We start from the raw sequence: 15,787 nt of genomic DNA, 5'->3' as shown, positions 1-15,787 counted from the left end.
CAAAAAAGATAGTGAGTGTCTTGGTGAGGGTTGCGTGTGTAGGGGAGATCTATTTTAAGAGATAAGGGTATGGTGGGTCTTCTCATCAAGAATATAATAAAGCGAAATAAGACCTTTCATTGCTACATATGGTATGTCTGAGATAGATTACTGGATGTAATTCAGGGTCAGGCACGATACTTTTCTATTGCATAGTTTACGGGGTGTCATTGTGTGAGTGCATGCTTTTTCAATTGGTTGAATTGTGTGTGTGGAGAGAGCAACGTTCAATGAGCGCCCGTGGGCGCTGTCTCGCCTGACGCTGATGTAATCTATGCTGCAGACTGATAAGTATTTGTAGTTTGCTCGCCACACACAAGAAAACAAAGTGTGTTTACGACCTCTCCATAAGATTATATGACAGATGCGTTCGTACATATAATCGCTCTCTATCTCTCTCTTGCTCTTTTACACACTAGTATGAGTTAGGTTAAGTCATATTTTACTATCTAGTTATTAGGAATATTTACTTTTTATATTTATTTTTATTATTTTACTTTAAATAAAACAGTACTTATAACAAATATAATGGAGAGTAATTAAACCTGGTAAAATACGAACTATAGAACCAAGTAATCGTAACAAGTTTTGAACTAAGAAACAAGCGAACTATTGTACTAGAATAAGATATGAGAAAATTAGATTTAATTAAACTTCGAACAATTGAATAAGTAGGCCGACTAAACTAACTACGGAACTAATATATCAGATAATTAACTAAGGATAACGCTTAAACTTTCAACCATGAATGAACGACCTAGTTCATTAAAGATATTTGAACTAATTGAGCGATTGGATACTAATGTTATACCGTTGAATCTTGTCGAAGAAGCATAGACCATTAAGCTTTAATCGACAAACAAACATAGTAGAAAACTCGAGCCTCACAAATATATTTTTGGTCAGAATGAATGGCCTGATATTAAAGACCTACTGCATCTACATTATCTTGATGTAAAAGTCTATCAGTTTTGATCGTCAGGCAACCAATTCAGGCTTATTAAACCTTATGCACTTTGAGATTAGGTAAAAACATTCCTCACAATTAATTTCGGAGCACTGCCCGATTCTATTTTAGTTCATTAATATGGAACCTCTTTTTAAAGGCTTGTCGATCATGTGACACAACCCGAAAATTGTTATCTAAAACATCTATGCACAAAGGGAGCAGGACGTGAGAGTTCTTATTTTTTTTGAATACCGTCCGTCCTTTGCAACATCTGGCAAAATCCGGTGAGGTTGCCCTTAGTGAAAATTTCTTTCTCCCCGAATACAATTTAATCAACTTAAAGGTCATGTATTAAGTCCTTAACCATCTCAACAACCTACTCCCAAAAGTATACATTAATTTCCGACACTTCTGAAGTTTTTTCGACGCTTTAAAGCATGCGTTTTAGCTCAGCATCAGGTCATTAATCAGCGCGACATCCCATGGGTATAATTTTCTGCTTGAGACTAATTTCTCCAAGTCAACAACCTACCCTAATACTTCACTATCCAACTATAGCTTGAACATTCTGAAGTTCTTTGGTGCTTAAAAGCATGCATTTTAATTCAGCATTAGATCTCGAAACCAACTACAAGCAAGTACTTCATACTTCACATAGTTTATCTAACTTAAAAAACTATTACTGCGAACTCCTAAGAATATATTTATATTTTGGCGCACAAAAATCTGATATTGAATATAACTTTTTGAGACAACTATCAGTTAGGTCCACTGTTGGGCAGAAATGCTCGGCCTCATACACAAAAGTGTAAAAAATACACGAGTCTCTCGCAATTTGCCCACCATTGGTTAGGTCGTTTATATCTTGTATCGGCAAACTGAGCACACATGAACTCAGAGTGAGTTTCTCTCTTCACACGCACACTTCAACTAACTGACCATGCACTCACACGATAACAGCTCCCTAGAGCAGACGTGACCAAAAAGAGAACAGCCCAAAATGTGAATGTATTCAAACTATTGGCAACTTATGAGTGTGTTAGTGTGTTTTTATGCATGCACGCTACAAAACAAAAACAAATCAAAACAGTATCTCTTTTTCGTACGCTCTTTCTATGCATTCGGGTCGTATGTGTGTAAATTGCCGAAAAACTTCGGCACCGCTGTGTCAAAGAAGAACACATTTGCCCTAGAGCAAGCATGGTCACATTTGGCACGGCGGTGCCGATGATTTTCGGCAATTTACACGCACACGACCCGAATGCACAGAAAGAGCGTACAAAAGACAACAAATGTTTTGATATGTTATTGTTTTACAGCTTGCGTGAATACAATCTTACTAACACACTGTTATAAGTTGCCAATATTTTGAATACATTCATATTTTCTCCGTTCTCTCTTTGGTCATGCCTGCCCTAGAGCAGCGTCAGTATGCAATAGAAATATATGGTGCCTATCGCTGCCCTAGAGTATGCCTATATGCTGATACCTGGTTTATGCCAAAACTATACACTTACACAATAAGCTCCTAAAAGTATGCTACTACGCTTAAACCTATGTTAGGACGAAACGTGTTTTCGTAGCCATTGTGACCCTCATGAAACATTTTCACAGTCCTAGAATTAGACTTTCCTCAGTCACTCATTGACAAACTCTTCTAAACACATATCTACTTGTATATACATTGTTTTATATCATCGGGAATCAAATCAACAATATAACAAATGTAGAAACTAAAATATTTGTATATTTATGTGCACTTACTTGAAAATCGGGTGTTTCCGGAATCAAAGCACCTTCACGGAACCACTGAACACTTGTTGGTTTCACTTTACCCGTTACCGTTGTCTTAAACTGGGCTGGCATACCCTCCGTTACATTGACATCCTTCAGAGCGGTAATGGTGGGTGGAGCATCCAAATTCTCAATTGGTCGCACCTTCAATTGAGCACTGGTCTGAATGCTGCCCAATTTATTCTCGGCAATACACTTGTAGGTGCCCTCATCTTCGGGGAAGGCTTCAGAGATGACCAGTTGATAGTATTCACCCTGGCGTGACATTTGGAAGTAGCGGGATGGCTTAACATAGTTATCACCGCGCATCCAGCGTGCAGTTGGTGTTGGTTTACCCTCGATGCGGCAACGGAAGATTACCTTACTACCCTCTTCCACCGATTGACTCTTCAATTGTTCAACAATGTGTGGAGCCTTTTCAACACCGGGAGTTGTGGGTTTTTCCGGTTTGGCTGAGGATTGAACAACACAATCAGCATCACAGCGAGCCTCACCAGCAGCATTCACAGCAACACATTCATAACGACCAGTATCTTCGACAGTTGGTTCGATGATCAACAAGGTGTGGATATTGTCCTCTTCCAACATCTTGAACTTAATGCTGGGCTGAAGTTTCATGCCATTCTTGATCCAGTAGACATCCATGGGACGGGTACCGGTAACCTTGGCATCGAAACGGGCCAATTGGCCGGTTGTTACAGTGGTGCTTTGAATTGTATTGACAAAGCTGGGTGGAGCCATGCCACCCTTGCCGGCGCGGCGACGTTCTTCAACAACCAAATTGGCACTGCACTTGGCGGTACCTCCATGATTTTCAGCAATGCAAGAGAACACAGCGGAATCCTCAACGAACACTTGGCGGATGATCAAAATTGACTTGCCACTAAAAGTGTGGATTTGCAAATCGGGTGAGCTTTGAATGGGGAAGCTTTCGCGGAACCATTTAATCTTTGGCATGGGTTCACCATCGAATTCAACTTCGAATTTGGCCTGTTCATTTTCGAAGACACGGCATGGTTGGATCTTCTTGGTGAATACTGGTGGTTTGGCTGGCTTAACGGGGCCCTTGACCACACGTTCTTGAATGGTGCCCTTGTGTTCCACCTCAGTTGTTTCGGTAGCGGTAATCTTGCGGGTAATCTCCATATCGCCGACAACTTCCTTTTGGGTTTGTTGCTGTTTGTTCATGTGAACTTCACGGCCATGGACCGATGATTCAGAGGGTTCAATGGGTTGTTCCTTAACTACACGCTTGGTGGCGGTGGTGGTGGTGGTCTTCTCTTCTTGCCTGGAGTGTGGAAAAAAGGAGGGAAGGAGAAATTAGTAATTGAAAGAAAGGTGGAAAGATGGCTTGTGACTACTTACAAATTTTCTTCATAGGACTGGGCCATGCCCTTGGCTTGTGAACTGCTAACAATCTTTTCACCAGGTATGGCATATTGATGATTATCCTTGCGCAAATTAACTTCCTTCAAGAGTAATTCAGTGTCCAATTCTTGCAATTTATTGTAATAATCATCGGTCTTCTTCTTGCGTACAGTCTGTTGCCATTCAGGAGCTTCGGGTTTGTATTGCTTAGGCTTGAGATGTTCAACACCCTTCAAAGTTGTGGCACTTTGTTCAGCCAAGTATTGTTTACGTTCATCGAATACCTTTTCAAGTTCGTTTTCTTGACGCTCCTTTTGATAGCTAGTCAGTTCATAATCGTACCAAGCTGTGGAGGTGAGAAATTGACAGAAAGCAGATGAGAATTTTTGTTCCAGTTTTCTTGATTAAACACAATCGAACGGATAAACAGAAATCCATTTTTTTTGGTTTGCATTTGTTGGAAGCCGAGTGCCTTCTTTTTTTAAGAACACTTTAGTTATTTTGTTTTATTTTTAAACATTTATATAAATCTAATAAAAATAATATTGCGAGTTAGTATTTAAAAATGATTTGAATTAACAATGGATTAGTTACATTAGTTTTAAGTATATTTTTACATTTTATAGAGAGCTCTTATGTAGATTGCTTCCCTAGAGAATCGTGATAATTTTATTTATTGGTTGTGACTTAATTCCATATTGAGACACAAAATATTCCAAAGCTCGATATCCGTCTTTTCAATATTTGATAACGAGACATTGTCATTTTTTAGTATCTGAAAAAATCATTGTTGATTTTTACACGAGCCGTTTTCTTTATTTAGTATCTGACAAAGAGCGTTGCGAAGATTTACAAAATGTTAGGCTTTTGTCCAACGAACGGATATAATTTTTTTATATTTGACAAAGAGTGTTTCATTTCTACACTGTTCTGGTATCATACTAACAATGAATGTTGTCTATTTGATGTCGAAGTGTTGTCACTTTAAAAATGTTTTTAATCAATTTCATAATGAACTGGTTGTCAATATTTCATTGTCGAGTTGACAAATGTATCGAACTATTCGACTAAAATCTATAACAAACGCGTTCAAATTAGCAAAAATACTTTGTCAATTATTAGTATTTAACAACGAACGTTGTCAATTTGAAAATTTGACAACGATATGTTTTCAACTTTTAGTATCTGACAAAGGACATTTCAGTTTGAGACAACTTCGGAATCATACTGAGGACGTATATTGTTAATTTAACACCGAAGTTGCATCAAGTTGCAATTTTTGTTATCTATATGACATCAAATTTGTTGTCAACATCTCTGATCGATTTGACAACGAAATTATTGTCAACATTTCTTTGTAGAATTTACAAATTCTTGTAACAATTCTACTAAAATCTACAACGAATGTTTTCAAATTGCCAATGATACTTTGTCAATTATTAGTACCTAACAACAAACGTTGTCAATTTGTACACATATGTATATGTATTTGACCAAGTTATCTATTCAATGTTTAGTATCTGACTAATGTCATTTCAATTTGACACATCTTCTGAATCATACTGTTAATTCGACACCAAAGTTATATCAATCAATTGAAGCTATATCAATCTATAAAGTTTGTGATAGATTTGACAACAAATTGTCAACGTCTCTGTGCCGATTTGACAACTGCCTGCATAATTTGAGCATTATCGGATAAGAATAATCTTTAGATTATGGATAACAAAAAACACCGCCATGATGTCAGTTCAACTTTACGCCAGTGTTGAACTGACACAGTGTATTATCAACTTTATATAGATGTTGCGTTTGACAAAGCCCGTTGTCAATATTTCATTGTCGAATTGACGACGGCATGTATAATTTGACAACAAACAGTGTTGCTACACAAACGACAATGGTTAGTGTGTACAACGAAGGTGATCAACCTGACATAGATAAATCATAAATTTTTAGTATTCGAGAATGAACTTTGTCAATTCTGCACGGCTATAGTGTAAGTTAAGCAGCGAAAGGGCTTCACTTACAAGCCGTATGTTGTCAAATTGACAATCAATATCTCGTGGCTGTCCTCAAGTGCAAGTGACATTTTTGTGTACGTTGTCAATTTTTAGTTGTCGATTTGATAACAAATTCGTTGTCAACACTCTCGTCGACTTGACAACTGTGTGAACAATTTGATCAATATCGACAAAGAATATGTTATAAATTATGTACAACAACAAACAGTTCAGCATCACTTCGGGTTAAACTGAAACCGTATATTCTCAATTGATAATGACCGTTGTCATAACACATACGTTGTCGAGTGGATAACGTCATGTATAATTTGACAAACAAACGGTGTTACAAGACTATCGACAATTATCGGTAACAACAAACAAAGAACACCACTGTGGCGTCACTTCAACACCATTCCAATGACAAATTGACACCATAGGTTGTCAATCTGCCATCGATCGTTGTCAATACACATACTTTGTCGAGTGGATAACGTCATGTATAATTTGACAACAAACGGTTTTACTACATTATCGACAATTGTCGGTAACAACAAACAAAGAACATCACTGTGGCGTCACTTTAACACCATTCCAATGTCAATTTGACACCATCGACCGTTGTCAATACACGTACGTTGTCGAGTGGATAACGGCATGTATAATTTGACAACAAACGGCTTTACTACACTATCGACAATTATCGGTAACAACAAACAAAAAGAACACCACTGTGGCGTCACTTCAACACCATTCCAATGACAAATTGACACCAAAGGTTGTCAATCTGCCATCGATCGTTGTCAATACACATACTTTGTCGAGTGGATAACGTCATGTATAATTTGACAACAAACGGTGTTACTACACTATCGACAATTATCGGTAACAACAAACAAAGAACACCACTGTGGCGTCACTTCAACACCATTCCAATAACAAATTGACACCATAGATTGCCAATCTGCCATTGACCGTTGTCAATACACATACTTTGTCGAGTGGATAACGACATGCATAATTTGACAACAAACGGTGTTACTACACTATCGACAATTATCGGTAACAACAAACAAAGTACACCACTGTGGCGTCACTTCAACACCATTCCAATGTCAATTCGACACCATAGATTGTCAATCTGCCATCGACCGTTGTCAATACACATACGTTGTCGAGTATATAACGGCATGTATAATTTGACAACAAACGGTTTTACTACATTATCGACAATTATCGGTAACAACAAACAAAGAATACCACTGTGGCGTCACTTCAACACCATTCCAATGACAAATTGACACCATAGATTGTCAATCTGGATAACGTCATGTATAATTTGACAACAAGCGGTGTTACTACTACACTATCGACAATTATCGGTAACAACAAACAAAGAATACCACTGTGGCGTCACTTCAACACTATTCCCATGTCAAATTGACACCATAGATTGTCAATCTGCCATCGAACGTTGTCAATACACATACGTTGTCGAGTGGATAACGGCATGTATAATTTGACAACAAACGGTGTTACTACACTATCGACAATAACCGGTAACAACAAACAAAGAATACCACTGTGGCCTCACTTCAACACCATTCCAGTGTCAAATTGACACCATAGATTGTCAATCTGCCATCGAAGTCCTGTAATCGGTTTGACAAAAGTCGTTGTCGATATCAGGATCAGTTTGTACAATGGAGGTGATCTAACTTAATTTATAGTGTTAATCAGCGATATGGTGTCACTTGAAACTTGTATGTTATCATTTTAACACCGAAGTGGTGTCAATTTATAAACATTTGTAATCGAAACCGTTGTCAATACTTCGTACTACTGTCAACATGCACAATTTGTAGTGTTTGGCCACAGTATTTTTAGTCTTGTGCCAGACTATGAAATTTTTCATGAACATTTTTTGAGCTTATGGGTAAGAAGGGAGAAAGGGAGCTCCTTCTAAAAGCTAAAATATTTTCATGTGTTATTTTCAGTGTCTAGCACAAGAGTTAGTATCTGAGAAAGAACAGTGTCAATTCGACACAGTTACAGTGCCAGTTCAATACCGATACGTTGTCATATTGACGTCGAAATGTTATAGATCTGATACCGTAAGCTAGCAACGATGTGATTTTAATTTTTATGTGGGCTTATGTTTCTAATAAAATCTTTTATGATTTACTTTTAACTTAGAAATAATATATGTCCTTCGATCAAAATTACATGAAATTTTATTTAAGAAGAAGTGTGTTCTCTTTATTTCATCTGAAGTGGACTTTTACCTAGTTATTTTTAAATATATGGAATGAAAGTAATACCCATATGTATGCATATAAAGAAAAATATATGTTCTGAATATAAATAAATATAAAGCTTAGAATTATTTTAACAATATTAAAACATGCTTATCCAAAAAAAAAAATGTTAAACAAAAACCAAAAATTTAACAATTACTACAAAACTAAAAAACACACTGAACATAATGAGAATTATTGCCATATAAAACAATGTGAAAATGCAATGGATAACCACAATGCCATAGAATGATTATACACAAAAATTGTTTAGTAAATAACAGTTATTTTTTAACTGTTTCCTTTTTTTTTCTTGGGGATGGGAAAAAAATTTACAAAGAAACACACACGCTTATGGTTATTATTTATTATACTACCCATCTACTTTGTATCCTTTTTATACTTCATCTCATCCAGACTTTTGTTAGGTTAGGTTAGAAAGCGTCGCTTGGAGATTCCCCAAACCATGGCATGGCATTTGGGCACTACTAGAAAACCGTTGTTGATACAATGTTGCAGCTTGCATATGATGAAGGGAATATTTACAAGTGGAGAAAGAGAGAAAGAATGGTTGGGCAAGGGAAGACGGGAAGTAGGGAAGGAAAGTGAGGAAAGGGCTAAGGTATGTGATGTTTGTGGTTCTTTCTTTTTTGTTTTCTTCATTTTGTGTTTAGAGTTTGTGGACAGTTAAGTCTGTGGTGATTCATTGGAATATTTAATGTATGTAGCTTTGGTATGTATATTTTACAATGTCCTCATGTGTTTATTGTTAAGTTTCGTTTACTAAATTTAAATTTAATTCTATTTGGCAGTTGGTTTGTGTTATTGTTCATCATCAATCAGTAAAAATGGGTAATTGTTTTCAAAAAATATAAAGTAAAGCTTGTTCTAGTGGTGTTATTTTCTTTTCAGTTTAAATTTTGTTTGTGTTGAAAATCAAACTGAACTTTGTGTTGAAAATAATAAAATCAAACAATTAATGTTTGCCATGGTGTAATACTTACGACGTGGTGAATTCTTAAGTACGCCACGGAAATCATCAGAACGTGCCACAACATTCAATTCAGTGGTGGCAATAGATTCGCCAACAGAATTACGAGCAATAACTTCCACTTTACCGGTATCGTACTGACGTGTTTTTGGAATATCCAAATGGAACATTCCATCGTTTGTGAGCTTGTAACGTGAACCCTGGAAAAAAAATTTTCAAAATAAATTAGTACAATCTTCTGTTATTTATGGTTTGTGGAGTTCAATGAAAATTGGAAATTAATGGCTTGTTTCTCTAAGACGATTCGAATTCAAATTCGTTCGAATTTACTACTAAACTCCTGTTGTTGTAGGAAATGTTTGTTTGATTGAAAACAAAAACCAATGAAATATTTTTCAAAAGAAAGAAGTTTGGTAGTTGTTCGATCGAATTTGTATTCGAATCGTCTTAGTGAAACAGGCCATAAAATTTTTATAAAAAAAAATATTTCTCATTAAAAATTTTCATTGAACAAGAATCCTGCACCTGGTTGCTGAAAAACTTACAGATACTACTGTATGACCATTGATCAACCATATAACCCTGGGTCTGGGATGGCCAGTTACACGCACACAGAATCTAGCAGGTTCGCCCTCTTCCACAGTTTGTGGTTCCAGTTTGCTAACAAACATGGGTTTCGATCTAGGCTTGGCATCAGGATCAACTTCTTCGGGAACACTGCAAATGAAAAACGAGAGAAAAAATTGAATATTTAATTAAGCTCTGATTTGATGTAACAATATATTGAAAACAATATATGTATGTGTATGTATGTATGTGAAAACTTTTAAACCAATTGCCTTAATGTTGAATTTAATTATTGAAGCAACATTTCTAATGATGAATCAACATTTTCCAAGTGTGAATAACAAATTCCGAATGTAGAATCAATATTCCTTAGAGTTGAATCAATGTCATTGTGAATCAAATTCTTAATTATACCCTATACCACAATGTGGAAAAGGGTATTATAAGTTTGTTTTGGTAAAAATTCATGTAACACCGCGAAATATTCGTCGGAGACCCCCAATGTGGTATACCAATCTTCATATCTCGACGAGATAAAGCGATTTTGAGATGTGTGTCTGTCCGTCCGTCCGTCCTTCCGTCTGTCCATTATAAATTGTAAACACGCTCCAGGCCGCAATTATGGACCGATCGTCACGAAATTTTGTATGGAGGTCGGGTTCAGATCAGAATAGATCCCTATTCTTATTGGTGATGATCGTGAAATATTTAGCGGGTGAAATGGACCAAAAACATAATATTTTTCCAATTTTCTAGCGGCTCTGTAGGTCTCAATAATAGTCCGATCAACGCGTAATTTTAAATGAGGTAAGAGTATATCACAAAGGAGAAACTTGCAATTTGAGAAGGCGATCGGATAATATTTAGAGGGTTAAATGGACCAAAACTTTTGTGTGAAAATTGTGAAAATTTTTAATATACAGCTTATATCTTAATTCCTGGAAGTGACATTCCGGACAAGTGAGTTATACTTGAAAGTGGAACGCTTAACCTTTAAATTGATGCCAATTATGTTGGTGTGCATCATCAGATAACAGAGTTACATCCTAATATATTCCGTTATTTGTTTGTAGTGTAATAATAAACTCGCTAGAAGTCGCAACTATACATCAATAGTCACGAAATTTTGCACCGGGTAAGAGTATAGGTCGAAAAAGATGCCTACAATTTTGAATGATGATCTGATATTCTTTAGCGGGTGAAATGGACCATTACTTTTGTATGAAAAATATGAAACATCTATTTTTGGTCGATATTTTAATTCCTTAAGGACATATACATATATTTCGCAAAGTAGCCTACATATGGAAAAAAACTACTGACCTTTCCTCTGATGTAAATTGCAATAAAGTGTTTGCTAGATAACGGGCCTACTGCCTAATATATAATGGGTTCCGTGTAGAGAACCACATTTTTATCCCATGCTACTTATTGTCTCTCCAAAAGTTTATGTAACACCACGAAATATTCGTCCTAGACCCCTTATTTGGTATGCCAAAATTCATATCTCGACGAGATAAAGCGATTTAGCGATGTGTGCCCGTCCATTAAAAATTGTAAACAAGCTTAAGGCCGCAATTATGGACCGATTGTAACGAATTTTTTAAGGATGTTGGGTTCGGGCCAAAATAGAAATGATTAGTTTTTGGTGATGATCGTGAAATGTTCAGGGGATGAAATGGACCAAAAACAAAATTTTAACCAATTTTGTAGCGGCTCTGAAGGTCAAAATAATAACCCGCAAAATTTTAAACGAAGTTTGAGTTTATGATGAAGAAGAAGCGTACAAACCAACGTGAAGATCAGATAAATGGTTAAATGGATTGAAACTTTTGTGAGAAATTGGTAAAAATTTCAATAACGTAGCGGTTAAACAACGGAAGTAGTAGTACTACATAAGTGGGTTTCATTACATTTTAGTTTGTGTGAACTAAATTTTCTTTTCCTGCTATAAAAATGTCTTTGTCATGCTAGATAACTTTTTGGTTTTGGTCATAAGTATTATACATTACATATCTGATATTTGATAATTAAATTTTCACAATCATTGAAAAGAAGTTCCGTGGAGAGCGATTGTCCAGGGATAGTGGTATAGGGTATCCCATGGTCGGCTCCGTCCGACTATAGACTTTTCTTACTTGTTTTTTAATCAAAATGTTCCAATGTTGAATAAATGTATAATCAACGTTCCTCAGAGTTGAATCATTCTTTTTAGATGTTTAATCAACATTTCACAATGTTTATTCAACATTTTTGAATGTTAAATCAACAACATTTCTTAATTTTGAATTAACATTTCTCAATGTTGAATAAATAATTCTGAATATTGAATCAGCACTTTTCAGAGTTGAATCAATATTTATCTATGTTTATTAAAGATTTCATTATGTTTATTCAACATATTTGAATGTTAAATCAACACAAGTTATATCTTTTCAACATTGAATAATGTTATGAATTCCGGAACCTATCCCAATTTCATTTTGTAATGGATTCAAAATTACATAATGGTAAATCAGTATTCCTTAATGTTTATTCAACATGTCTACATGTTGAATCAACATTTCTCAATGTTGAATAAATAATTCTGAATGTTGAATCAGCACTTTTCAGAGTTGAATCAATAGGTGTGTCTTTTTACTTACTAAATGTTGCTGAAACATTTTTTCAGCAACTTTTCCTTTATAAAACTGTCAAAATTTGCAACATTAGTAATAATTATTACAAATTATCACGTAAAAAGACACAGCTAATATTTGTCGATGTTTATTCAACATTTCATTATGTTTATTCAACATATTTGAATGTTGAATCAACACAAGTTACATCCTTTCAACATTGAATAACGTTATGAATTCCGGAACCTACCCCAATTTCATTATACCCTCAGCCTTTAGGCTAAGGAGGGTATATACACTTTGATACGATGAAAATGTGCCTCATCGAAATAATGGTTTTAGACCCCAAGTATGTTTGGACGAAATGTGTTTCAGACAATTTGGAGTCGATCTAGCCATGTCCGTCCGTCTGTCCTGCTGGCTGGAGCGCACGATAACTGTCGAACGGATGAACCGATTCGGTTCAAATTGTGGCTTTCGTAATATTTTGCCCAAACTTAGTTTAAGTTCGAAGATGAGCTACATCGGTCCACTCCTTCCGGTACCTCCCCCACAAAAGTTCGAAAATGTTCGGAAAGTTTTTGCGCACGATAACTCTTGAAGGGAGTGACCGATTTGATCCATACTTTGTATAGTGTAAACTTTCTACCAGAGTAATATGAGGTTCCAATATGGTCTCAATAGGTCCACTAATTCGGGCACCTCCCACACAAAATTTCGGAAAAACTCAGTTTAGGGCCATCTCTCGAATCGCTTTGAATTTTGTTTTAGAAAGTTGTATTCACTGCCCTCCATACGACGGTACAGGTTTCATCAGGGGCAAGTCCATACTTCCTGAGAAAATAGCATGAAAGTTGCAACAAACCCCTATGACACCGTGTAAGGTGGTTGGAGCGCAAGACAACTCTCGAACGGATCTGCTGATTCGGTCCAAAATATGGTCTTAGTAATATTTTGTCCAAACATCGTTTAAGTTCGAAGATAAGCCATATCGGTCCACTCCTTAAGGTACCTCCCCCAAAAAAGTTAAGAAATGTTCGGAAAAATTTTTCGTACGGCATCTCTTGAAGGTAGTGGCCGAATTGGTCTATACTTTACACATCCTAATATATCTACCCGATATAGATCAGGTTCAAATATGGACTATATTTGTCCACTCCATCCGGTACCTCCCACACAAAATATCGAATCACTTTGATTTTTGTTGAAGCAACTTGCATTCGCTGCCTCATTTACGATGGTTAAAGTTTTTTTAGGGGCAAGTCCATACTTCTTGAGCAAACAGACCGAAGAGTGTAAAAACCCCCTATGGCACCATATGTTGCGGCTGGATATCCACTTCCATAACGGTCAATGTCGATCCATTCCTTTTAGTATCTCTTCCGCAAAACTTTTGATCTTTAATCCTAATCAACATGTTTGTCTGTTCAATTTTTAAAACCCCCTAAATACATACGTATTTTGGGAAAAATTGTTTCAATATACACAGGCTGAGGGTATATCTCTGTCGGCAAAGCCGACTGATACTTTTTTACTTGTTTTGTAATGGATTCAACATTACATAATGAAAAATCATATTTTTTCTCAATGTTGAGAAAATATATCGTAATGTTGAATCAACTGTTATGAATATTGAATACACGTTTTGAAAAAAAATGAAAAATGTTTTTCAATATTCCGTATTATTGAATAAATATGTCTGATTGTTGAGAGATACTTTTCCATGAATTATTTAATGTTGAATCAACATTTCTGACTATTTCGAATGTTGAAAAACCATTTATCAAAATTGATTCAACATTTCCAAGCATGAAGCAACATTTCTTTATACACTCTTCTCAATTGAAAAAAGGAAACATTTTTTCAGCAACTTTTCCATTTTACAACTGTCAATTTTAGAAACATTTGTAATAATTATTACAAATCATGGAGTACACGGAAAGGCATATAATTGAATCAAGTGTCCAGAATGTTGAATAAACATTTCTGATTATTGAATAAAAAAATTTATAATTTTGAATAACCATTTGCCAAAGTTGAATCACATTTCCAATCATCATATCAAAATTGAATCTATGTTTTCAATATAGAGCTGTTCGATATTTTGTCCTTAATGTTGAATCAACATTTCTGATTGTTGGCGCAAGCAACACTTCACAATGTTGAATCAATGTTTCTCAATTCTCAATCAATTTTTCTTAATATTGAATATACTTTTAACAAAGTTGAATTAAGATTTGGCAAAGTAAATCATCTTTTCAATGTGAATCTACATTTATCAATGTTGAATCAATATGTATCAATTCCAAATATTGAATAAAGTGTCCTGAGTGTTGGTTATTGAATAAAAACTTGACAATGTTGAAAAACCATTTGTCAATGTTGAATCACATTTCCAATGTTGAATCAGCATATCTTAATACACAGTTATTAATATTGAATCAACATTTTTCAATGTTTAAACAATGTTTCATAATTGGGAAATGTAAAATCTATGTGACTTATTAGGTTTGTCCTCGTATTACTAAATGTTGCTGAAACCCTTTTTTCAGCAACTTTTCCTTTATACAACTGTCAAATTTCGAAATATTTGTAATAATTATTACACATTATCGAGTACACGGACAGGCATATTATGCCTGTCGGCGTACATGATAATTTGTTGCAAATGTTGCATTAACATTTCTAATTATTGAGTCAACCATTCACAATGTTGAAAAATCATTTCTCAATGTTAAATCAACGTTTCTGGATTGAGAAGTGTTGAATCAACATTTCATAATGTTGAATCAACATTTAATAATGTTGAAACAACATTTCTGATTCCTTAAGCAAAATTTCTCAACATTGACTCAGCATTTATATTTTGCCATTCATATAGAAATTATAGAATTTTTTTTTTGTACTTACACTTGCCAAGAGGCTTCCATTTCACGAATACGATCAATACTGTGCATATGGGCTGGCAATTGGGAGTCATATACAATGCCAGGTTTGCCAGATACCTTAATAACGGCTCTGGTCTCATCTTTGCCATACAAGTTAGTGGCCCTGCATACATATTCACCGCTATCTTCAGGATATACCCAGCCGAAGTTCATGGCAACATAGCCGAAATCATAAATTGGTTGGAAACGATTCTCTGCAAAAGGACAAAAATA

The 15,787-nt window shown here is 35.5% G+C and overlaps 1 protein-coding gene across 4 annotated transcripts in view; it reads right to left on the bottom strand.

Moving 5' to 3' along the window:
* sls (sallimus) overlaps nt 1–15,787 on the bottom strand; it is a 160,011-nt gene that overhangs the window by 120,969 nt on the left and 23,255 nt on the right. For all 4 annotated transcript variants that reach the window (XM_073982026.1, XM_073982023.1, XM_073982024.1 and 1 more), the window contains exons 8-12: nt 15,537–15,768; nt 9,987–10,158; nt 9,455–9,641; nt 4,148–4,496; nt 2,753–4,070 (exon numbers count right to left, since the gene is read on the bottom strand). In XM_073982026.1, the coding sequence (XP_073838127.1) occupies nt 2,753–4,070; nt 4,148–4,496; nt 9,455–9,641; nt 9,987–10,158; nt 15,537–15,768 (2,258 nt within the window). The remainder of the gene's footprint in view (nt 1–2,752; nt 4,071–4,147; nt 4,497–9,454; nt 9,642–9,986; nt 10,159–15,536; nt 15,769–15,787) is intronic.

The sequence above is a fragment of the Musca autumnalis genome, unplaced genomic scaffold (assembly GCF_047663935.1).
Source record: "Musca autumnalis isolate F117 unplaced genomic scaffold, ASM4766393v1 scaffold_4, whole genome shotgun sequence".
In the NCBI taxonomy this organism is placed as follows: Eukaryota; Metazoa; Arthropoda; class Insecta; order Diptera; family Muscidae; genus Musca; species Musca autumnalis.
Note: the sequence above shows the minus strand (reverse complement) of the source record. Positions and strands in the feature narration are given on the sequence as shown.